Source organism: Thalassophryne amazonica, chromosome 5 (assembly GCF_902500255.1).
Source record: "Thalassophryne amazonica chromosome 5, fThaAma1.1, whole genome shotgun sequence".
Classification (NCBI taxonomy): Eukaryota; Metazoa; Chordata; class Actinopteri; order Batrachoidiformes; family Batrachoididae; genus Thalassophryne; species Thalassophryne amazonica.
The window spans coordinates 8,454,772-8,481,903 of record NC_047107.1 but is presented as its reverse complement, the minus strand read 5'-3'; the positions used below and the strand labels follow the sequence as shown (position 1 = coordinate 8,481,903).

Below are 27,132 nucleotides of genomic sequence, written 5' to 3'. Positions count from 1 at the left end.
ACGCTGTAATGTCCCTTTAAACAGTTTATATGAAAGATTGTTTGGGTAGTTTCTATGGAGATAAACAGTGACATCAGAGCACATGTATATAGCGCCAAATCACAACAAACAGTTGCCCCAAGGCGCTTTATATTGTAAGGCAATGGTGTGGTGGAAATTACATTTACAAGGCCAATAGTGCCCGTAGTTAAAGAATCACCCATTTACGTTCAGTTCAGAGTTCAGTCTCTTACTCGCTCACTCTCTCTTTTTCTCTTAAGAATGTCCTCTAATAAACTTTACTATGATCTCTTTGTCTTTGCCACGATATCTAGCTGAAGAACCCAGACTATACATAGGTCAAGACAGTCTGCTGCAGAGGGACGCATGACGGCACAGGAAGCCATCTCACCGCTCCCGTAACACAGCTCAGTGCCGTGGACACAGCTGCTGTTGGTGGAGGAGGGGGGGCACTTCTCACAGGAGAACAGTCGCGATCCATCAAAATTAGAAAGTGCAAGAGCAAACATCTGGGGGACGGATTGTGAATGACAGACACCATTATGTCCATGACAAGTCATCGTACCAGAGTGAATTCCAAGCTGCCATTTAAAAGTAAAACGGACACATAACAGTCCCCAAAGTCATAAACCAAACAAACAAAGATTCAAAGAGAATCCTGACCTGGATGCCAGCGGGAATATCATAGACGATGCGGATGGTCTTGGAGTCCAGGTGTCCCGGCAGGCAGTGGGGGATGACGTGGTACTCCATCTTCCCAGGAGGCTGCGTTCCTGTTTTCTCCCCATAGATGGTCTTACACGTGGGACACTGAAGACTGCCGTCCTGGTTTAAGTAAAAAAAAAAAAAAAAAGAAAAAAAATTCACAACAACATGAAGACGGCGACCATTAGTGTGAAATTATCTTCAGAGTAACTGGTTATCGTTATACTTCTGTTGCTCAGATCAGTGATTGGCTCCTTTTGTTTGTTGGCTGGATTCCTCCAGAATGACTGAACTGGATGTTTTTAATCTGAAGAGAACTATCAGTTGTTATAAAAAGAAGAATCTGTTTTGTTTTGGTGATGATCCAGAATGAAATTAGAATGAACAATCTGGATCCGGATCACCTGCCAAATTCAGTGGAGTCTTCCGTGCCCTAATATCTATCTGTGCTGGAAAGTTCATCAAACTCCATGTAGTACTTTTGATGTAATCCTGCTAACAGACAGACAAATAAATAATGTCCTTAACATTTCTTGAAACAGAGATTTTGATGATTTTTTTTCAATAACTGAAAGACTAAATAACACATTAGAATTTAAAGATTTATGCAGATGATTCTTCTAATGACAATTATGTGACTACATACAGCAGACGCAAGTTCTACCTTATTCCTGAATAGAGTATTTGGTCCTCTGTCAAGTTTGCAAGTTTTTCCACCTACAAAGAATGGAGAGGTCTGTAGTTTTTACTGTAGGTACACTTCAACTGTGAGACAGAATCTTAAAAAAAATCCAGAAAATCACATTGGATGATTTTTAAATAATTTGCATTTTATTGCATGAAATAAATCACCTACCAACCAACAAGAATTCTGTCTCTCACAGACCTGTTAGTTCTTCTTTAAGAAGCCCTCCTATTCTGCACTCTTTACCTGTATTAATTGCAGTGATGCCTGTAATGCGTTACTTAGTAACGCGTTACTCTAATCTGACCACTTTTTTTAGTAACGAGTAATCTAACGCGTTAATCTTTCCAAATCAGTAATCAGATTAAAGTTACTTCTCCAAGTCACTGTGCGTTACTATTATTTTTGCATTGTGGGTCGATAGCAGCATTAAACTTGATCCGTGGGCAGGGGGTCGGGGTTCGACTGAACTGCCCACTTTAAGTGGGCTATGAGCTTTTCATCCGCGGTTTTCTGCAGCAGCTCGTCCTCACCTCTTAAAGCGCAGTGACAACAGCACACCTGCACTGAGCTTTACAAAGACATATTTATGTTTTTTCCTCCTTTATTTAGAATTCTGAGCTGAGCTGCTCCGTATCTGGTCAAAATGCACCTAAACTCTTTCTGATGACCACATGATGTGAAAACGCAATAAAACTTTCTTACCTGTAAATCTGGTCATGTTTTCTGCATAAATAAATGTTATCCATTCTTTGTGCTCAACCACCAAAGCAGGGGCGAATCCAGATGGAATGGGGGCGTGGGGCAAGGATGTGCCCCCCCAACAACACCCCTAGATTAAAGGTCCAGTTTTGAAGCCTTTTTTTTTTTTTTACTACAACTACTAATACTACTTATAATAATAATAATTTCAACAAGTAAAATGTTTAGAGAGAATTTAAATGTTAGAAAAATGTTAGAAAGAATTGAATAGTTACATTTATAAACAATGTAGGCTAGAAATTGCAAGTTTTACTGTTACAGTGCTGTCAACAGTTAAATATGAGGTCAAGAAAGAGGTCTTTATTTTACTTTTTATAAAACAAGTATTTATTTTCATTGAAGTCAAGAAAGGGTGACTATAAAGCGAGTTTTGGCTAAACAAGTATTGTCATGTTGAGGTGGCAGAGGGTTGTTGTCGACAGCTGGGGAAAGTAACTAAAAAGTAACTAGTAATCTAACTTAGTTACTTTTACAACTGAGTAATCAGTAAAGTAACTAAGTTACTTTTTCAAGGAGTAATCAGTAATTGGATTACTTTTTCAAAGTAACTGTGGCAACACTGATTAATTGCACCTGTTTGAAGTAGTTACCTGTGTAAAAGACACCTGTCCACACAGTCAATCACACTCCAACCTGTCCACCATGGCCAAGACCAAAGAGCTGTCTAAGGACATCAAGGACAAAACTGTAGACTTGCAAAATCCACAGTGGATCAAATACTTCTTTGCCTCACTGTAGGTGTGTTCATGACGTACACATTATGTTTGTACACATGGGAACGCACATTAGAGCATTACGCTACAAAAAACTGAAAACAAAAATGAACAACAAATTCAGAGCGTCATGCAGTCCAGCGGAGCTGTGGACTCAGAGTGACATCACCATGCTGTTACTCGCCTTATTGCCGTTGTTGTACATGGCCACCAGGCACAGCAAATGGTACATGTGCCCACACTTGCCAAGTTTGCCCACCAGCTCTGGCTTGATGCCTTTGTGCTGCAGGATGCCATCGTAGCCAGATGACATCACCAGCCTCTCCATGCAGATGGTACAGTCCTGGAATAGCAGCAAACATTTCAGCTGTCACTCCACACCGCGATGTGTTCAGGGACGTCTATGGAACATCTATTTCCTTACCTCATCTGGCATCACTTTAATCTTCTCTGTGTATCGTCGCACTACGTCCTCTGGGTTTTTCCCTTGATGTAGAAGAAATCACAAGAGAGACGTGATGACCGTTACAGAAATACTTCCACACGGAAAAGACAGAACAGCTGCTTCATTCACTCTTGGTGAGATATACTGTATTTTTCTGGGTATAAGTCACATCAGAGTCTAAGTTGCAGGACCTCCCAAACTAATAAAAAAAACAAACAAACAAAAAAAACAAACAAAAAAAAATCTTCCTGAAAATCAAATACAATCTGTGTGTAGAAGGATTTTTTGATTCATAGTCTGATCAAAGACACTTACCGTTATGAACGGTTAGAGTTGGCTGTTTATCTAATTAAACCCTACGTACCAGCCCAGGCTTTATATTCTCAGGGCGCAGGACTACTGTGTGTCCCTAGGGTGAATAAGAAGTCTGCAGGTCATAGAGCTTTCTCTTATCGTGCCCCTGTTCTGTGGAATGATCTCCCTGCATCAATAAAACAATCAGATTCTGTAGAGACTTTCAAGTCCAGACTTGAGATGCACTTATTTTCCCTTTCGTATGGCTAGCATACTGACATAGTATGTTACTATGCTTTTTACTCTTAATTCATAAAATTTGGAATTGTTTTGTAATCTGTGTCGGTATTTGTGTCGGTAGCATGGACCAAGCAGAGGGTCACCCTGTTGAGTCTGGTCTGCTTGAGGTTTCTTCCTCAGAGGGAGTTTTTCCTTACCACTGTCGCCTGTGTGCTGCTCTGGGCGTTGGTAAGGTTAGACCTTACTTGTGTGAAGCACGTTGAGGCAACTTTGTTGTGATTTGGCACTATATAAAATGAAATAAATTGAAAAATTGAAAATTTATCACACAGATACAAGTGAACCACCATCTGAGTTACGACCCAGGACCCCCATTTATCAACCGTTCATACGCATAGATTTGTGCTTAAACTGTGCTAACATTTTTATACAAAGTGTAGAATTTACCAACCTGTACTTAGGAGTGTGAGTAACTACATGCATAAGCACAGCATCTAATGGTGGAACAGGGAACTGCAACTAGAAAGCATTGTTACTGTTACAGCAGGCAAACCCTTTCACATGCATTCTTTATTTCCTCTAAGGGAGTAACTTTGATTTTGATATTGATGGGGACACAAAAGTGCTCCAAGACAAAGATTTTTTGCATTACCAATCATAAGTTCATGTCATGTAGATGTTATAGGTTAACGAGCCATCCCAATGGTTAGGGAGTTGGTCTTTCAATCACAGGGTTGCAGGCTCAAATCCCAACCTTACCTCTCTTTACACCTCCATCCATGAATGGAGTGACCTTGAGCAAAGCAACTAACCCAACATTGCTCCAGGTATAAATTTAAATTGAATTAATTGACGATGGATATTTAACACGAAGTATTGCAATGACCCTATCTGCTAGTGTTGTGACGTTCGTGAATAGGGATGGGTATTGATAAGATTTTATCGATATCGATGCCATTATTGATTCTGCTTATCGATCCAATTCTTTATCGATACCTCGTGAATTTTGTACTAAAAGTAGGCTTTACAGGTTTTCTATGTATTTCATTGAGTCTTAAAGTAAATAAATATGAAATTGGTCACACTATCCTTGATCTCTGGACATAAATACAAATAAAACTGTGTTTCGCTTTGAAGTTATTAATTCCGACTGGACTCTATCGTTCTAACTTGACTGGGCAGAGAGCCGCGTAGCGTTTGGAGCTGTGTGAACAGAACGGAGGACGATTCTCGTTTCTTTCTCGCAACAAGACAGGAGTCCCAATTAGTAACTTTAATCCGCACAAAAGTGACTCACGATTCACATATTCAGGGATGAATATGAAACAAAAAAAGCTGAAACCCAAAATTACCCCCAACACCACCTGCACGAAAATGAATTCTAGAAGCTCTGAAATGAAATACAATATGGAACTATTCCAGACAATAAACTGTAGTGAGTGCAGCATCCATTTAGTGAGAAAAAACCCCAACTTTCCTTATTCAAATTCATTCCAGTAGTATTCTGCTCTTACTTGGATTCAGCAGTTTTCTAGCTTGGCAGATAGTTCTGGAGGAAATCACTGAAGAAATTAATAAACTGAAAATATGGTTTGACCAAAACAAATTGTCATTAAACTTAAATAAAACAGGGATGAAATGGAGGTCTAAGAGTCACTAGGTGTTCACAGGAAACAATTATTTATTTCTGTATGTATGTATGTATTTATGTATGTTCATTGTTAGTTGGTTTTATATTTTCTGTTGTGTTTCTATTCAGGTTCTTTTTGTCTCTTTCTCTAAAACTGTATATAATAAGTATATATTGTATATAATAATCATTAGATTATAATATATAAACAAAAATAAATTTTAAAAATATTACAATTTGAAAACAAATGCACCCGAACATGATGACAGCTGCAACTGCTTAATGCTAATTTTTAACATTGAAAATGCCATAGACATGCTAAATCGATCCTGTTTTTAAGTTATAAAATACATCTATCAACTGTTTCAGAAGACCATAACAGGTCGGTTTAACATAAAAAAGGTAAATAATACTCAGACATATGTTCTATAGGGTTTTAGCGCGGGAAAATTAAGCGAAAGAAAAAGAATAAAGAAGCAATCGAAGCACTGTTTCAATCTGCGAACCACTGCTTCGATTGGTTCAAGGTTCAAAGCAAAGCCGCGCTGCAGAAAAGTTGATTACGGACCCGCTGCAGGGTCTCACACACCCCCTGGTGTTCTGAAGCGGTCTCTCATCCAAGCCCTAAGCAGAACCTACTCTGCTGAACTTGTGAGATCTGATGGGATCGCCTATGTCCATAAGTGGCTGCAACTGAATGGTCATTACGAATGGTTGTGTTCAAAACTATAAGTGGACTCGTTGTTACCACCTAGTGTTGCCACTTGCTGTGTCTATTTTTATTTATTTAATATTTTTAAATATTTTAGTCTCACTGCTGTGACCTCACATGCGCCTCGATCTCCGTTTCACAAAAGTTGGTTTTCTTTTCCCTCATAGGTGTTGTATGGCTGGGGGGCCTGGCTGCCTTTTTGTTTCTGTCTTTTGTTTTTCCTTCCAGGTGGCTTGCATTTGGGACTGAGTGGCTGTGTTGCTGAGGTTATCAGGACCTCACCCTGATCACCTGCGGCTCGTCAGGACTCACAGCTGAGGTGCATCTATATGGATTGGAACATGGTGGCATTTAAGACTGGAGTATACAGTGTGTATTTGCCAGAGACTCGACCTTGTGACCAGACGGGTGAGATCGTCGTCTCGGGAGCCATCTCATCATCAGTGGATGCAGAGAACGTCCAGGGTTTGATGCACGGTCTGTGAAAGAGGAGGGGGTGAGGTCTCACGCTCGTCAGCACACTTCCTGAGGTACGTTAGATTTTGTGACTAACGTTTATACAGTCAGTAAATGTGGTGTCCCTCACACCTTATTATATTGAGCTGTATGTTAGTCATGTATCGGCTTCCACTGCAGTGGAGTTTTGTGAACTGGATGTTCCATGCCTGCAGGTTGGGAAGCTGATTAGTAATCAAGCCAGGAAGTGTTTGCTGTTTGTACACCTTTAAGTGTTCTCTCTGTGTGTAGAGTGTGGACTCACATAATGGTTCCTTCTTTCACAGACTCGGTTTGTTGCGGCCACCCGGGGGGTGTCGGCGGGGTCCTTGGGTCCGAACAGCTTCTGGCTCCGGACCGTTAGCGCTGCTGGGAGCGCACCACGCCAGACCGCACTTTCTTTCTGTTATTTTTGTATCACTGTTATGTATTAAATTCAGTTAGCCTTTGTACCGTGCTCTGCTTATTTCATACTGGGTCCTTCAAACGCTGGTCGGTTCTCCGAGCTGCGTCCGACACATAACAATAGGTGTTATTCTAGTGAGGAACACCAGGAACAAACAGATGTTTTGTTACCATATAAGGTCAATTTAGGGTGTTTCTGAAAGCAAATGACCATGAACGTGCACGAGAACGTGCTTTAGAACACATGGGTTTGATAAATGATGTGTGTGTACATCTGGTGTCTGCCGGTTTGATAGCAAGTCAACTCTGGGAGCATGCGCTGGTGCTGCGCTTCATTCACCACACCACGGTACCACACTGCGTCCTGGATGGCAACCACCCAGACAGACAACATATTCTGGACACGTGCAGACGCTTGATGTTTTTTTTGTCTGTGCACACGTACTATTACATATGTTAAAATTCACAAGTAAAAGCTCATATCTTAAGATAAATCTCAGTGGTACAATCTGAATGTGCAGTGTGATGAAGGGACAAACCTGTAGGAGGCGCCATACACCCCACACATATGGGCATAACATGCATTTTCACTGTTTACAGTAATTCTTGACCTCTACACTATTTATCAGTATGTTGCCTCAATATATTTATTGACAAATTAATTTCAGATATGATTAACAATAATAATATCAACAGCTACACCACGTCCACATTCCAGAGTATCAGATGTTACTTCAGCTTTTAAAAAGTCAAGTTCACTCATAATAAAATATAGATTTCCCTGAAATATCAGATAAGAAAGTCGATGGGTTTTTGCTGCAGCTTCACTTCTCCTGTAAATAAAGGGAGTGTGTGTGTGTGTGTGTGTGTGTGTGTGGGGGTGCCGTTTGATGTTGACGATGAGGTGACCTTGTGCCCCGGGATCGTCCCTGCGTGCAGCCATGGCTGAGCACCCGCCCACAGCTTACTCCTTTTAAAGACAGCGAGAGGGCACAATGCAGGAAAGACAACAACAAAAAAAACACCCTGCACCACAAAGGGCTAGACTCAGAGACATGTTTTTGATGTTTTCATCAGCCTATCAGGGCTTTTAGGTGCAGATCAGGATGGACCTGGTTCTGCTGTGGCAGCCGTTCTGTTTGTGCACTGAGCTCAGACGGCTCACACTCTGGCTGCAGCTCCTCAATCTACACCGTCAGGGCCACACCACATAAATTCTGATTGATGGCAAGCTGCTCGACAAGAGGAGAGGAGAACAACTGTCTGGCTGATCGATCGGAACAACAGCTCCCTCAGGAGGCCCGCGGGTTCAACCGAACAGCAGTCATTCCAGCAGAAACCCGTCAGCAGGACACCGCCTAGTTATCCACGTTCTCGCTCACTGTCTGAGTGCCACACGTTCTGGATCTGAAGCAGCACATTATGATGTTTCAGATGAAATCTGCAGGAACTCTTTTCTACTCACTGTCTTTGATAAGAGGAGATTTACTGCAACTCTTCAATGAAATGTCTTCTAAGAACCATGGCCGTCCTTTGAGCCCAACAACAGTGATGATCCAACAGTTCAGATCAAACCAGCAGCACACTGACCGTTAATCGTCATGGTGACATTCTGGAAAGGAAGTAGAGGAAACATCACAAGGCCACAGCACCACACTGTGGCCAGAGCCCCACGCTGCAGAAGGCCTCATCCACTGTGTGGAAAGTCTCTGAATTGTCTTTGATAACCTGTTTATGTCTTTGGACAACTGCTGTCAATTACTTGTCTGTTAATGAGGATCTGGATTTTTTTCACTATTTTAGTAACACAGTTCGTGAAAAAAAAAAAACAGCTGGCAGTTTTACGAACAAAAATACTGATCTGTATTCACATTATTCAGGAAGTCAGGGTGGGCGGCTCCAGTTTGTCAAGCAACGTCTGGTTTGCCACTGCGTCTGATGATTAGCTACGTGAGAACATAGTACACTAGAAGTGTCCAGACATGAGCAGCATTAATTGTTCAGTTCTTGGGTGCCACAACAACTGGAAGAACGATGTTTTGAACATGGAAAGGAGAGATCTGAGTACTATGGACAAGCATTTAACTTGTTACCTCCTCCACTGAAAGACGAGGATCTCCAGTGGTCGCTAAAGGCGATGAATTTGAAAAATCCACCCAAACATCCCCATGTCTGTTCTTTTCATTATGTGGAGAAAAAACCCACACCACTGGATCTTTACCCAGAGAAATGATTGGACTATAACGCTCCTTTGAAGAAGCCATGACGGATGCTAGTGAGACAAACAGGTAAGCTGTGTTTGTAGCATTAGCTGCTATCTGATTTACTCATTTTCTGGCATTTGATACAACCAAGCACTGGATGAAGTAACACCATATGTATATTAACATTACACAATCTTGGCATTACGGTGGTACTACTAGTCGGGTAGTATTTTAACTTGATTGTGCTTTTATATGAGATGCGTAGTGCGAAGCTCATAGTTTCTCATAGCCAAACCGTCCACGCCGAGTGCCTATGGGGATCCACACGCAACACGTGGTGTAGTAGTGTTTATAAAATAGGTTCTGACATTTTTCAAAATAAATTGTGCAAAGGTTGTATAATGAGTTGGAATGGTGTGTGAGTCCAGAATGTTTTTAGAACCTCAGACCTCAACAATTTTTAAAAGAAGAACTCATCCTTTTTATTACCTGTTAATTATGTAATTTTTTTAATGTTAATTTATGTCTTAATAAATTGCTTAGGTTCTTGTTATCATATACACATTATTATTATATTTTTGCTTCTATTTTGTCATTTGGTTTTTAAATGGACCACAATGGAAATAAGTGTTTTTACTTTCTTGTGCCATCCATGTATGTTTAACGTATTTACAATTATATTATGTACTTACTAAATAAAATCACTCACCATCCTCACACTTTTAAATAAATATGACTTATAGGCCGCAGGCTGAGGGCTGGAAATGTGCTTAGAAAATAAGTTTCATTCCCACCTCGGGGGGACTACGATTTCTCTGTGGTTTTAAATAGCCAATAATGTATCTAAACTTGTCCTAAAAGTTTGACTGCGAAATCCTGCCAGTTTTTCTAATAGATCTATTTAAAGGAGGTCATTAGGATGACTTTATGTTGCCTATTAGGACTGCATTATGAGCAAGGGTATGGATGGATGGATGGATAGCTTTATTATCATTGTCATTACAACAATGAGATTTCCACACTCACATTTCCACAGACAAACAGCAATTACTCCACAATTATTACTTGTTTACCGTAATAATGGCACACATCAGAATTAAGACAACACATATACATTTGACATTATTTATGTGCACTAAACTTGAAACAGTCCGTTTTCCAAATTGAGGCGATGTGAGTGTGTGGTAGCCGCTGTAGCTGGAGTCATGCCGCCGCCAGCTTGGGGGGAATGGGGACCTGTCGCAGCTAAGACCGCACAGCCCCCGCAGGGGAAAGGGGTGGCGTGAGCGGATGGAGTGTGTGATTCAGGAAGGGAGGTGAAGGGAAAAATGAAGCATGCTTCAGTCTTTGTCCATGTGTAAGTCTGTCAGTTTATTGTCTTTGTGGGTTGAAATAAGAAGGAGCTGAATAATCTCACCAAGGCCTGAATAAATTCCTCTGGAGGAAAACAGTGGGCAATTTGTCCTTCAGGCTCGATAAGCCTGGATTGTTGTGGTTGAGCAGTGAAAAACACTTAACAGTTCCACTTGAACAACCAAATCCCAATTATAAATTAAGAATATTCCCAATTATGAATTAAGACTATTCACCGAAACCTTCAACTTCAACTGCAAGGCACGCATCTGCTCCAAGATGTCATCCAATTTGCATCTGAGTTCAAGAGTCATCGCAGTCTGAGAATGCACTGCCTTGCCAACCTCGTTAATCATGACGGACAAGCGAGGGCCCGTGGTTCTTGATGCCGCCGTCTTGCCAATTTTCCGGTAAATCAGGGCAGCACCTAAGCCAAAAAGTACCAACCCTGCTACCATAAGACCAAAAATGAATAAATCCTCAACGTCCTCAACGGAGAAAGGCGCAAAGCATGCCACAAGCCAAGTGCCCCAGGAGTCGAGAACATAGCCCGCAGGTAGGATCCCCCGGTCCTGACCTTCTTGTAGAAAAAAATGGTGTCAACAGAGTTCAGAGACCAGCTGATCTATTCCATGGTAAATCCAATAGTAGTCCAATAGATCCAGAATCCAATATAATTTGAGGAATTCACAGTCTGGTGAAGTAGGGACTTGAAGGTTAAAGTAAAAAGCAGAGATAAGGGAGAGTGGAGGAGATGTGACCGCCCACGTCAGAGTCCCAAGCATAGTGACATGAACTAGGAAGCTTTGTAAAATGGTTTCTTACCTATAACTACATCTAATTTCTAATTTATGTCATGGAAAAATAAATATATTAATTATGCAATGATATACACATAATATAATCATAATTATATACCAAAGGATAAATAAACTTACAACTTCAGTGATGTTCACACAGTTTACACAGGCACGCAGATCGGTGCAAAACAAACCTGACATGCGACAGCTGCACTGCAAACCTTCGCAGCGACTTCTGTCATCCATCTGATGGACAGCTCATTGTTTGACAAAATCCATCCATAATCATCATTGGATGGGGGATTGATGACAGGCTGTAGCGAGTGCCAAAAAATTGCAGCTTGGTATGAAGCACACCTTGTGTGCTGAATCAGAGCAATCTTTGTAGAAGGCATACTCTGTTCAAATGGCGAAGATGATGCAAGACAGAAGATTCTGTAACTTGCATTGTTGATTCCGTCCGATTTAGGCTGCCCATAGAGGTGGCACACAATTGTTTCAAGGCAGTCAATCAGTGACTCTGGTGGGCAAAATTCATGACCAAGTTGAATGAAGGCACTGGTAAATTCCTCTGATGCTGTCATAATCAAATCAAATCAATTTTATTTATATAGCGCCAAATCACAACAAACAGTTGCCCCAAGGCGCTAATAGAAGGTGCTTTCCGTTTGCCTTTCCCGTAAAATGCACTTGTTGAATCACACCCAATGAAGGTATGAAGACCGATCATAGCAGAAGACACTTTCAGCCCAAACTCTGATGGTACCTTGGTTAGATCTACTATACGTGCTTTGTTTTTTACTCCTGTGGCAAAGTACAAATGGGCATGAATGTCCTGGTTGAGAGCCAGAGCTATGATTGCCACGTCTATCAGGACTGTGAATCACAATGCTAGTGTGTGTAATGCTTGCATGTTTGGAATGAAGAAGGATACGTGTGTCTCCCTCTTGATGACGACAGCCGAGCTCATCTGTCAGCTACACTGACAGATGAGCTGTGCTCGTGACTCTGGGCAAAACTGTGGCACTCACCGTCCAATTTCAGCCATGTCTGCAGACATTCTTGATATTTACTCCATCTACGAGCAGTAAAGGCAGAGATACTCCCTTCTGTGACATGCTTGAAGTGCATTAAGTACTTTAAACCCGCGTTTTGTGATGCCATCACATGCGTTTCAACTTGCCATGGGTGCCGCCATGTTGAAGATCATGTGAGGCAAACAAGCACTATGATTGGTCAACATTCAAAATCACTGCTCTCAACCTCAGACTAAATAGTCCAGCATAAACGCGGGTTAAACTTTAAAACTGGCAGGAGTTGTGAGTTAAACCTTTTGCCTGTGCTATATCTCAGCAGTTTTTCGAAGTAGAAATGCTTATTTTTTAGTCCACTTGAAGTGGGAACACAACTGAATGAAAATGGGGCTCAGCTTGTGGCCTATTACTGCCCCTTGCTGGAATGGCGTGTGAGTCCAGAAAGTAGTTAGCAACATCCATTGTTCAGTGTTGTGAGCCAATATCCATAGCTTCTCCACGAACATTAGTCCTGTCAACGTTCCATTTTGGCTACGTTCATCTTTAAAATACCTAAGCATACCAAACGGCAAATGTTAACTGTCCACAATTTGTCTATCATAGAAGTTGCACGCACACATGCATGCACAGCTGCTGTAAGCAGGTGCTTTTAATTTGACAAAAAAAAGACAGTGGCTGAAGACATTAAAACCACTCGTGGTACCAACATGAGACTTGAGTCACTAGTGGTAAGAGCAACATAACACTCATCTGAACTGACTAAATTAGTTAAATCACAAAACACAATAAATCAATAACACTAACAGCACTATTAAACTAACATAAACCATAATAATATTTTAAACCTCAAAACCCCAAACTCCCATGGTGCATTGCAGCACAATGTCCATTGTTTACTGGTGAGTTATAATTGCTAATTTCTCCAAATATATTTGTCCTATCAACTTTCCATTTTTGCAGCGTTCATCCTTGACCCAAAATACATAAGTATACCAAACGGCAAATGTCAGCTCTGCCCGGTTTTGTGTGATTGAAGCTGCAAACACGCAGAGGCTATTGGCTATTATAATATAGATAATAAAAAATAAATACCAGTAGTAAAAAGTATGCTCCAATAATGCACAAAAATCCCAAATTAAGGAGCCAATAATAAAGAGGTGTGACATGTTCTCTTAAAAATATGGTACTAAGCAAACATGGTGAATGAAAAAAAAAATCGCCCTATTCTTCCACTTAAACACTACAGTAAGGGTCTTCAACTCCAGTCCTCGAGGGCCGGTGACCTGCACCTTTTAGATGTGTCTCTGGTCCAACACACTGAATCCCCTGGCTGAATTACCTCCTCAGTACGCAGTCAACTTCTCCAGAGTGCTGCTAATAGAATTGAATAAGCTTTATTGTCATTGTATAAAAAAACAATGTGCACCCCTGTGAAGCAGCTCCCTCACAGATAAATTACAATATACAATAGACTATCACATATAAAATATATAGTCTTAAAAACTCAGTATAAATAAGATAATGAATATTAAATACATATTTTAAAGAATAAAACAGTGGAGGGAATATCCGGTGCAATAATAAAAACAGTGCAGTGTGATCCCCAGTGCGATACAAGTAATCAATATTCTTCTAAAAGTGTTTTCGCAGTCATTGGGAAAAAGCTGTCCTTCAGTCTGTTTGTGCGGGCTCGGATAACCCGGAGCCTGCCAGACGGGAGGATGGAGAAGAGGGAGTGTCCCGGATGGTAGGGATCATTCGTGATCTTTGTGGCCCGTCCGAGAAGGTGTTTTGAGTAAATCTCAGCCAGGGATGGGAGCGGGCAACCAATGATCCGCTGAGCTGTTTTAATCACTCGCTGAAGCTGTTTCTTCTCAGATGCGGTGCAGCTGGCGTACCACACCGTACATCCATATGTGAGTACGCTGTCGATAATAACCTCATTAATTGACTCAGGTGTGCTGAAGTAGTGACAAATCTAAAAGTTCCAGGATACCAGCCCTTGAGGACTGGAGTTGAAGACCCCTGTACTACAGACTTGATTTTCCTCTCATGTACTTTTCCATGAGCCCACCCTCATTCCATAGCCATACCTCTCTTCAGGTGCTTCTTCTTGGTTTTGCGGCGCATGCCGTTGATCCCTGGGACCGGCTTCATGTCGCCCTTGTTGATGGGCGGCGGGTGCAGTATGGGTTTTGGGGCCCGAGTCAGACAGACTGGCAGACCGGCAGCACACATCAGGATACCCGTCATACCTGATACACAGAAGTGCGCACACACACACACACGTGAACATGCAGAGAGCCAATACTACAGAAGCCATTCAAGCCTTCTTCAGAACTGTGCTTCTAACCGGCTAGAGCTGGGTGCATGGGTCCAGATCCAGTTAGGTTCTTCACAGGGAGAGCAGGAACCCTGCAGGAAGAAATAAGCATTCAAAGTCAAAACACCTCACAAAAAGTAACTTCTACATGTTTACTCACTTTGAGCTGTCAGGAAGTTTACACAGAGTTTATTCACCATGGATCATCTCATCAGACAGAAGCTTTGACTTTTTGTTGAAACTCAAACAGGTTTTTTTTTTGTGTGTGTGTGTGTGGGGTGGGGGGGGGGGGTGGGGGGGGGGAGACTGGGAGCAGAAGATGGTGAGAATGTTACCTCATGTCTCTGCCTTCAGGGAGTAGTTGATACTGTCTCAGAATAAAAAGTGAATGTGATCACTGTTTTGAATGATTATTGGGTTGAAAATACAGGTTGCATCAAAAATATTTTGCAACTGGTAAAGTTCCAGGTATTTATGTCGCACCATCTACACACAAACACAAAAAAGAACTTCCAGCACTGCAGCTGCTCAATGCCCAAGAAGAGTGGTCATCCATACAGACTCTGGTGGTGAGATAGAGGTAGTGTATATGTACTTTATACAAGCCTGTGACATGACACCACAGAAAAGACTGCTGCACAAACTACCATGATATGGCAGCAATGGAAGGTACTCAGCTGGCTGAAACCATTCCTCATGGGCCACAAGGAAAAGATGCTGAAGACAAGTATCTTCATTGTGGAGAGAAGTAATAAGTGGTATGCCACAAGGTAATGTCTTAGGGCCACTCTTGTTTATACATTGCTTAAATGACCTGTCACAGCCAGTATCATCACAGGTGGGTGTCTGTTGATGATACAAAGGTTTTCTGCCAAATCAGAAATGATGGAGACAAAAGAAAATGACAAGAAGACAGAGAGAGAAAAGGTCTGATACTTGGCTCCTGTGCTTCCACCCACAAAAAATGTAAGCACAGGCATGCAGCCAAATGGGAACCTTGTATTACCTGAAAACCAGAGACAGGACCACGCACTAGGTAGGTTTTCTTTGCAGCCACTGACTCCAGCAGGTGATTTCACTGATGAACTCCTCCCATCTGCTCAACGTGATGTTAACCTGCACTCTCTTGGCCCTTTCTGGAATACTTTGGACAACACTGCTGCACACAAACAGCTGCATCTCCAGTCACCAGTTTGTAAAGCTCCTGAAGTTTGCGGATGATATGACCCTCACTGAACTCATCTCGGATGGGGACGAGTCTGCCTACAGACGGGAGAGCAACCACCTGGTGTCCTTGTGCAGACAGAACAATTTGGAGCTCAATGCCCTCAAGACAATAGATGGTTGTTGACTTTAGAAAGAACCCAGTCCTGGCCGCCCCATCACCCTCTGTGATTTCTGTCACGATTTTGGAGTCCTTCCATTACCTGGGGATCACCATCACCTAGGACCTCAAGTGGGAGCTGACCTTTCTGCAGCAGCAGAGGAAGTTCAACCTGCCAAAATCAATGGTGAACTTCTACACTGCAATGAGTCCATCCTCTCCTCTCACCCAGGACACAAACGTTTTGGTCATCACCCAGGACACAAACCTCAAGACACACAAACAGCTTCTTTACATCCGCAGCTAGAATTATAAACAACGCCAGAGACCCCCACTTACTCTGCCTCCCTCCCCCACTACCATAAAGCACAGATTGGTCATCCCTGCACTGTAAGATACTGTACATCTGTACTCCAATCACCTGCTTTCGCACAGTCCCACTCCATCACGTTATATTTAACTGTGAATATAGTTTTGTCTATTTGACTCTTTTACTTCTTTTTAAATGGTAAATGGACTGTGTTTATAAGGCGCTTCTCCATCTGCATCAGACGCTCAGAGCGCTTTACAAATAATGCCTCACATTCACCCTGATGTCAGGGTGCTGCCATACAATGTGCTCATTACACACTGGGAGCAACTAGGGGATTAAGGAGCTTGTCCAAGGGGCCTTAGTGATTTTCCAGTCAGGCTGGGATTTGAACCGAGGACCTTCTGGTATCAAGCACAACACCTTAACCACTAGACCATCATTTTCTGATTGTTTATGCACCAATAACACCAACTCAAATTCCTTTTATGTGTAAAGTGACTTGGCATTAAATTCGATTCTGATTCTGATTCTCAAAGACATTATTCTCAGTAAGGTGGTCCATGAGCTCCTGTGAAACCACCTTTCCAGAATTTTAGAACATGATAGATTTTATATCGGCCTAAAATTTTTCAATACACTAGGGTCAAGATTAGATTTCTTAAGTAACAGTCTAATCACTGCAGATTTGAAACATTTAGGAACCGGCCACAGGTCCTTAAACAGTTTTGTTGGTATAGGATCAAATAAGCAGGTTGTGCTTTCAGCCGACGTTACAGGTTCGCCAGCACACCCAGTGAGATACTATCAAATTCAGTAAATCTAGGTAAGGCCGTGTGGGATGGAAGTCGCCTTCATCATCAACGTTTTGAGAGGTAAATTTACTGTTCAGTCCCAAGTACAGTAAAACTCACCTAAACCATCATCATATAAACCAGATATTCAGAGTCACCAGACAAAAAAGTCCCAAAGTTTTTATATTATTTTCCATGTAATAAACATTGTATATATCGGATTTTGTATAACAGATTTTTCTCTCACATCTGATAAAATGTCCCGTCTGATCGCATTGTAGTTCCATTAAAAACCCCAAGCAGCCTGGACGCGCACAGTAACAGAGGTACAAATTAAAGTTCAGCTCTGACACCACCGAATTTGATGAAAGTGGGACTGGAGTCCAGTGTTGTATAGTAATGAAGTAAAAATACTTCACTACTGTACTTAAGTATGTTTTGGGAGACTTCGTACTTTACTTGAGTTTTTTTTAATTCAGCTTACTTTCACTTTTACTTCACTACATTTCCGACCTTAATTGCATACTTCTACTCCGATACATTTTCTATAGGCCATGCCGTTACTCGTTACAAAAAAACCCCACGCACATGAAAAAAGTCGTGTTTTCACCCAGAGACACCACTGATTACAAGTGACTGCAACGAAGTCAGGCTGATTTGTCATGAGTCATGTCCGGTAGGCTTTTTTGCAGTTGCGCACTTGGGGGGTATTTGTCAGGAAAATGATCATTTCTCTACATCGATTACAGACCTGCAGCGGGTCTGTAATCAACCTTTCTGCCGTGCGGCTTTGCTTTGAACCTTGAACCAATCGAAGCAGTGATTCGCAGATTGAAGCAGTGTTTCGATCTACAATTCGTGGATTCATTGTTTTATCCTAATTTTCCCCCGCTAAAACCCTGAAAAGCATATGTCTGAGTAATATTTAATATTTTTATGTTAAACTGACCTGTTATGGTCTTCTGAAACAGTTGATAGATGTATTTTATAGAGATGTAGGGAGTTTTTCCTTCCCACTGTCGCCAAGTGCTTGCTCACAGGGGGTCGTTTTGACAGTTGGGGTTTTTCTGTAATTATTGCATGGCTTTGCCTTGCAATATGAACCACCTTGGGGAAACTGTTTGTTGTGATTTGGCGCTATATAAATGAAATTGATTTGATTTGATGTACCGAATCCAAGATTCGTTTTCGGATTCGGCTGAACATTGGCCTTGTTGACGGGGTTCGGTTTCGGCCGAACCCTAGAGCGCCAACGGAACCGAATACTGCCGCGCGTAAGCACAACGTGATTACATTGTTAATGTTTAAGAGAAGATAACCTCCATTGTGCTAGCAGTCATCATCGAAAATGGAAGCAGTGAGCCGAAAGAGTGCTGTGTGGCAGTACTTTAAAGTGAAAGAGGGAGATTCAAGTCACGCAACATGCACACTTTGCAGTGCAGAGTTGTCTCATGGTGGTAAAGATGCTAAACAGTACACAACATCTCCACTATTAAAACATCTCCGCTCAAAGCATCCGACGGAGTACGAGTTGTGCAAGGTCGAATCTAACGTCAGTGAGGCTTCAGGTACCACAACCGCACACAGATACAAAGTGGTAGTCAGACCACCATTACCAACTTTACGAGCCCTACACCAAACAAAAAGTGGGCTTCAGACCACCTAAGAGCCCGAGCCATCCATGCCGCAATCGGTAAAATGATAGCTGTTGATTTGCAACCAGTATAGTGGAAGACACTGGGTTCACCGAGCTAGTGAAGCAGCTTGAGCCATGTTACAAACTCCCCTCAAGGCGTTTCTTTGCTGAAAAAAATCATCCATGAAATATATGAAACTGTGGCTTCCCGTATACGAGCGCATGTTATGGAAATGCAAGCCTTTTCATTTACATGTGACATATGGACTTGCGAATACACTACTCAGTCCTATATCAGCGTGACATCATATTGGACTGATAATTTCAACCGCGTCAATGCCATCCTACGATACGAAGCATTTGATGGAAGACACACAGCTCTAAACATCGCAGATGCACTGCAAGACATCAACAAAGCATGGAACATACCGGTCAACCGTCACCTGGTCTTGAGGGACAATGCTGCGAATATGCGCAAAGCCATGTCCGAGGCTGGCATTCTCAGTGCTGGCTGCTTTGCACACATGCTCCAGCTGTGCATACATGAAAGCCTTTTATCCCAACAAAGTGTCTCTGACATGCTCACACTGGCAAGGAAAACTGTAGGCCACTTTAAACACCCTTCAAGCGTGAAATCAAGGCTCTCCACTCTTCAGCAGGAGTTGGGGCTACCAAATCACCAATTAATCCAGGACGTTGTTACGCGATGGAATTCTACCTATCTAATGTGCAATCACTTGGTGGAACAGAAGCGTGCCATAAACCTCTATGTGTCAGAGATGGATAGCATGCAACATATTCATGCTCAGAGGTGGACTCTGACGGAAGATGTGCTCAGTGTGCTCAGGCCTTTCGAGGAGTTGACAAGAGAAATGAGTGCAGAAAATGCGTGCATATCGACAGTCATGCCAGCTGTGATGATGCTGAAGCACTTCATCCACAATGAAACCGACAGCAGTGGAATTAAACAGATGAAAACGTGCATGCTGACGTCCCTGCAAGAGAGATTTGAGGGACTTGAGGGCAACACTGTCTTCATTGTGGCAACAAGTCTTGATCAGAGATATAAAACCAAATTTTGGTTGAGTGACACACACCAGTGCCGATCAAAGTTACTTGTGCAGGAGGCTGTGTCCTGCATATCCGTATCAGATGAGACATGCCCGTGAGGCCAACAACATCTGAACAGGCTGAGACACAGGGGCCGACAGACCGTACGAAACGTCACTGTTCAGGGATCTGGAGCAACTGGGATGAACTGTTCCGCAGCAACACTGAGTGTGAGCCAGTCACAGCGAGTGCCGAAATGGAGGTCAGCGCTTTTTTCAGCAAGCCTCTGATTCCTCTAACCGAGGATCCTCTTCAGTGGTGGAAGGGCAATCAGCAGCACTTTCCACTTCTGTCAAAAACGGCCAAGGTTTATCTCTGTCCACCACCAACATCTGTACCCAGTGAAAGACTTTTCAGCACCACTGGAGAGATCCGTTCTCACACTCACAACCGGCTGTTGCCGATTAATGCTGAACATCTTGTGTTTCTGAAAGGAAACATTCATTTTCTGCGAAAGCTAACTATAGAAGTTGTTAATAAAAAAAGAGCCTACAGGAGACATGTTTGAGTTTTTTTTTTTGTGCCACACTTTGTTTAATGTTCCTAATTAAGCCTACAGTTGTAAGTGCTTGAAACTGAAGTGTAGCCTATGTTCCTTGACTGTAGGCATTAATGATTATCAAGATTCCCAGTACTTTTTTCTGAGAAAAAAAAAAAAAAAAAAAAAAAACAGCTTCAGCATTCAATAGGCTATCACATTTTTGTCTGAAAAGAAAGTTTGGGTGTATCCACGAGTTGTAAATGTGCTAAATGTGCTATGTTTTAATTTGTAAATGCACTATGTTTTGCTGTATTCTTTTACTTTTTCTTTGATCAGCAAAGAGCACTTTATCAATGGCTCACTGTTACTGACAGGCCTTATTCCTTTAGCAATAATGGCACTTTTTGCTCCCTTTCTTTGTTCTTTGGCATGAACAGAACACTAAGCCTGTACACTGAATGGCTTTAAGCTTAACATTTCAGTGATGTTCTCTAAGTGTGAGTATATTCAAATAAAAAAAATAATGGTAGAAGTTATTGCCTATGTTTTATCTCACTGTTAAGGAAAGGAAATACGAGGGCTGTCAATAAAGTAAAGGTCCTTTTTATTTTTTTCAAAAACTATATGGTTTTTCCTGTGCCGCCGCACCGCATCGGCTGCGTCCCGACACGCGGATCCGTCCGCACGTCTTTCATTAAAAAATCTCCTTTAACAGTGGAATATCCGGATAAAATGCTGAAACCGACTTCTTCTGAAACTTCTCTGTTCTCTCACGACGTCCTAGATCAATAGAGCCTGAAATGTGGAGGTTTTCAGCTTGAACAGGCTGACGACGGAGGCTGAGAGCGCAGCGCGACGTCTCGCACCGTGGGAAGTCTTTAAAGCGACAGAATCACCTCAAAATCTCTCATCAGCCGTTAAAATTTTCACTGAAAACCAGCTTAATTTTTTGAACCGTGTCCACTTCGATGTGTCTCACAGGTTTAGAAAAAATTTTGATCAAACAAAGCGCCAGTCTCTCAGCAACTTCTCAGACAAAGGAATTCCGACGAGGGGCTGGACGACTCCTCCCACAAGGAGTGCTCACAGGCGAATGACGTCACCGACAGGCGTGGAAAAACTCACGCATGCGCACGAGGGTTCAAGCATGTCTGACGTAAAAACATATGAATGAAATCCATATAGTTTTTGAAAAAAATAAAAAGGACCCTTACTTTATTGACAGCCCTCGTACACTGTGCAATGGTTTTCACTGCATTATAATGTACTAGCTGATGATCAGAGTAGGATTCGGTATTCGGTTTCGGCCAAATCTTAAGCAGTGGATTTGGTATTCAGCAGAACCATAAAAATCAGGATTCGGTACATGTCTAGTATTTTATAACTTAAAAACAGGACCGATGCTAACGGGTTAGCATGTCTATGGCGTTTTCAATGTTAAAGTTAGCATTAAGCTGTTCGCATCAGCACGTTTGTGTTGATTTGTTTTCTGTATAATTAATGGCTCAGCGTTTGTTGTCATAAAAGAGTCAAATTGTAATTTTTTTAATTTTTTTAGTCATATATTAATAGCAACAACAATAACAGTCTACATAGTAGACAATAACAGTCAATAATAATAATAGACTAATAATGTTACAATACAATATTAGAGAAAGAGACAAAAAGAACATAATGAAACAAAACAACAGAAAAGATAAAACCATGTAACAATGAAAATAAATAAATACATATAGAAATAAATGTTTCTTGTGAACACCTTCTCTCTTTCTTTAGGTATTTATAAGAAATTTCTATTTCTTTGTAAAAAAAAAAAAAAAAAGGAAATAACACGTTTTGTTGCTAAATACTGCAACTATCAGCTCTTGTTTGAGAAAAAGTAAATAAAACGATTTTGACTTCAGTGTTTTGTGTTTTTTGTTTCAGCAGCAGGAACTGGGAGACTAGTCAGGATTGAGGGAAAGATGAATGCAGCAATGTACAGAGACATCCTGGATGAAAACCTGCTCCAGAGCGCTCTTGACCTCAGACTGGGACGACGGTTCATCTTTCATCAGGACAATGAACCTAAACACACAGCCAAAATATCAAAGGAGTGGCTTCAGGACAACTCTGTGAAAGTCCTTGATTGGCCCAGCCAGAGCCCAGACCTGAATCCGACTGAACATCTCTGGAGAGATCTGAAAATATCTGTGCAGAGACGCTCCACATCCAACCTGATGGAGCTTGAGAGGTGCTGCAAAGAGGAATGGACCAAACTGGCCAAAGATAGGTGCACCAAGCTTGTGGCATCATATTCAAGAAGACCTGAGGCTGTAATTGCTGCCAAAAGTGCATCAGCAAAGTACTGGACACAGTCACAGTTTATAGGTGTTTGTACAGCTGACAGCATCATTCTGACCTCAACACTGAGCAGATAACACCAAATTAATTCTCCACCTCCAATAAATCTTCAAAGAGCATCACTGCAGATTTTAAATATCTAAGGACAGACTGGTAGGTTTTTCATGATGTTTCTCGTGGACTGTATTTTCTGCCAAGTATTTACCAACAAGGTAAAGGTACTGTGAGTGCTGTGTGGAAGACGTGTCTAGAAATCTTTTGCACTGAATATTGGCATTCCTCCAGGATGTGTTCTGTTCAAAGCGTGTCTGGACTGTGAGACTGGTTGGGTCGTGGAAACCAGCAGTTTAGGTGCTTTTGTTGACAAGGACAGTTTGAACCACCCTGACCAAGATGATGCTGTGATCTTCACAGAACCAATCAATGGGTTCCTTCCAACTCCTGACAGCTTTCACAACAAGTTTAATTAACGAGGAATAAAAATTTCCATAGCGGTTTAAAAGATGCTGCATTAAACTAAAGTCACTGACTGCTGTGTAAAGTTTGTGAAGATTCACATTCCAAAACAAGAGCGATTTCTGGCACAACAAAAGTCAAAGTCAAACTTCTTTGTCCCTAGTGGAGACCAAGTGCATTACAGCTAACTGCAGAATTGAAGAAGCTTACAAATGTTAAATAAACTCAATTTAGTGCCGACAAGACAATAGTTCATATTCATCGAGTACCTCATCATGTTTATTACAACAATCCACAACAAATAACTGATGAATCAACTCATCAGGGAAAGATCTCAAAACCTGGGCTCCCAGCCTCTGCAACATAAATTAATCCAACTACATATGGATCTAAATTATGGATAAGAGTCAGATCTGGTGTGTGATTTAATCTTGATATAATTCCATTTATTATCTCTTTTAACTCAACCAATAATTTGCATCACTTTTTATCAAAACTGGAGCAACTTTAACTTTTGACCCCTGTACAAATGGAAATTGACCTTTGTCATCCTTTTTGCTGTTTTTACCCCATAATTCAACATTCAGTCATAGATTGTCCAAACTATACCATTTTGGAATCTTTATGATCAGACAAATAATATGGTGTACCTTTCAATATGACTGGAACATTTTTTAAATCTTGACCCCTGTGTAATTCTTCACTGACCCCTGGAGGTCATTTGAGCTCAGTTCCAGGATGCCTCAATATCTGAAAATAAATAGCCAATTTTGAATGTTTGTGACAAATTTGGTGCTTTTATGACAAAATGAACAAAGTTTCACTATTCCACCCCACTGTCACATTTTAGTGCTGACAACAGTCCAAATTTATTCAGTACTTAATCATTTTTATTACACCAATCTACAACAGATTTCACATCTAAAGGAAAATTGTTTAACATAAAAATGACCATTTTAACAAAGATCAATCATTTAATGAGGGAAACATCTCAAACTTTTAAAACATTCATTTATTTGGGGTTTTTTTAAGATCTTCACCATCATCATTAGTGATACAGATTAGATGATGTCACCTGATGATGTCACAAAGCCCATGAGAAGAAAGGCTCATAAGTCAAAGTCCTGTGACCTTTAACCCATCACAAAGGACATAAATTTACTTTACAAGTGTTTGTACAGTTGACAGCATCACTGTGACCACAGCAGCGAGCAGACAACAACAAAATTAATTTTCCACCTACAACAAATACTGAAAGAGCATCACTGCATATTTAAAACATCTAAGGACAGAATGGTAAGTTTTTGCTCATTTTGTTCTCCATTATGTTTATCCTGGACTGTATTTTCGGTCAAATGTAAAGGTCCTGTGAGTGCTGTATGGAAGCAGAATCTCTGAGTCTTTCACATTGAATTCTGGTGTTCCTCAGGGTGGTCAGGTTCTGGAAACCAGCACTTTAGGTGTTTTGTTGGTGAGGAAAGACTGAATGATGATGCTGTGATCTTTGCACAGTCAATAACTGGATTGCTTAGTATATGATTGAAAACATTTGTTTTTCAAATCATTTACCCAAAACAAACAACATGTGACGTCACCTCTAAAGGCTTCATCAAATAGTTTGCTTTCACGCTAATAATTTTCACATTCTCATGATTACAGTGTAAAGGGCAAAGCAGAATAATAGGCTGACTCGTGTTTATCGATAGAAATCAAACTGTTTCTACACTTTAAGTAATTTATGCGAGAAACTTAAATTTGACATATTTTCTTAATGGAGTTTGGCACTGCGCTGTACGGTTGGATAGATTCAGAAAACTGTTGCTGTTTCCAGCTTTCTCCAGTCTTACTTAAAGTCACACCGACCAGTTCTGGACCTCAAGATGTCATTGTTCATTGCTGACCCGGGTTGTCTGTCTGGACCTGAAGTGGGTTCGTTTCCAGTCCGGATTCAGGCCACAGTTTGAGAGAGATCGAGTCTCTGACAGCTTTGACAATAAAACCCGTAAAGGAAAATAAAAACTCCATGTCAGCAAGTTTAACTAACTAGGAATAAAGCTTCCATGACTGTTTAAAAGACGCATTAAACTACAGACACAGACTGCTGCGAAAAACTTGGATTTAAATTCTAAAACAGGAACCATTTTTGGAAGAGAAAAGTCAAACTTTTTAACCCCAGTGGAGACAAAGTGAACTACACCCGCTGCACACACAATTTGAATGTTTGTGACAAATTTGGTGCTTTTATGACAAAATGAACAAAAGGTTCACTATTCCACCCCACTGTCACATTTTTGTGCTGACAACAGTCCACATTTATCCAGTACTTAATCATTTTTATTACACCAATCTACAACAGATTTCACATCTAAAGCAAAATTGTTGAACATAAAAATAACCATTTTAATAAAGATCAATCATTTATTGAGGGAAACATCTCAAACTTTTAAAACATTATTTTATTTGGGTTTTTTAAGCTCTTCACCATCATCATTAGTGATACAGATTAGATGATGTCACCTGATGATGTCACAAAGCCCATGAGAACAAAGGATCATATGTCATAAAGTCCTGTGACCTTTAACCCATCACAAAGGACATGAATGCACTTCACAAGTGTTTGTACAGTTGACAGCATCACTGTGACCACAGCAGCGAGCAGACAACAAAATTAATTTTCCATCTACAACAAATACTGAAAGAGCATCACTGCATATTTAAAACATCTAAGGACAGAATGGTAAGTTTTTGCTAATTTTGTTCTCCATTATGTTTATCCTGGACTGTATTTTCTGTCAAGCATTGACCAAAATGTAAAGGTCCTGTGAGTGCTGTGTGGAAGCAGAATCTCTGAGTCGTTCAATCCATGGATTAATAAATGTTACAGTTCTGACTGTGTTGAATGTTTGGTCTCCAAAGTAATGATCAAACACTAACTCCATAACATTTAGTCACAGACAGTCCAAACTACCTCTTGTTGGAATCAATGTGATCTGACAAATAATGTGGTTCACTTTTCAATATGAATGAAGCATTTTAAATGTTGATCCCTTTGTAATCTTTCACTGACCCCTACATGGACACAGCTGCCACCCTGGGACGACCACCATACATTTTTGTGGTATACTGAGGCTGGATTGTAGGTGTTGTTTAGTCCCCTGAAGTGGGACTCAAAACCTGCTTGGCCCATGGACTATGAAGACAAATATCTTTTTTTTTTTTTTTACAAAACCAGCAGGTAAATTTGAAGGTAAACAATTAACCATGTAATTTTCTGTTATTTATCTCTTTCAGACATCTTCCTTTGAGTCACGTGGTCTGAATCCACAAATAGACCAAGTGCAGCTCGCAGACATGGAAGCTGGGATGCAGAGGATGAGGGAAGAGGTGGATGAAGTCAAGGAGGCTTACCAGAGGAGTATGGCACAATTTGAGGAAAGTGCAGGAAGAATTTGGATGCTCAGGAGGAGCATTACACCAGAATGCTGGCAGCCCAGGAGGAACATTATCAGAAAATGCTGGAAGTCCAAAAACAGATGACCAAGAAGCTGCTGGTGGCCCAAGCTGATCAGGCCAAAGAAGAGCTGGAAGCTCAAAAAGAACTTCATAAGCAGAAAGTTAAGGAGAAGGTGGAGAGCTTCCAGAAGGTACAAGCTCGACTGGTCCGTGGATTTATCTACAGCAGCATTGGCATCTTTTCTGCTGGATTTATGGCTGCTGCTTGTATTTTTAAACAGTAAATGTTCAGTTCTTTAGATTTTTCCTCATCTGCATGTTGTTCTACTGACAGGCTTTGATGCCACATTCCAGTTTCCTTTCTTAATAAAATATAAAATACCAAATGTTGCACTGTTTGTCTGTTTTTCCGCAAGACTTTTGAG

At 41.1% G+C, this 27,132-nt stretch overlaps 1 protein-coding gene across 1 annotated transcript in view; it reads right to left on the bottom strand.

Annotated features, from left to right (window-relative positions):
• Window positions 1–27,132, bottom strand: part of dtx1 (deltex 1, E3 ubiquitin ligase) — a 243,094-nt gene that overhangs the window by 44,253 nt on the left and 171,709 nt on the right. The window contains 5 exon segments of the mRNA XM_034169704.1: window positions 641–825; window positions 3,050–3,208; window positions 3,290–3,351; window positions 14,571–14,732; window positions 14,831–14,892. Coding sequence (XP_034025595.1) covers window positions 641–825; window positions 3,050–3,208; window positions 3,290–3,351; window positions 14,571–14,732; window positions 14,831–14,892 — 630 coding nt within the window.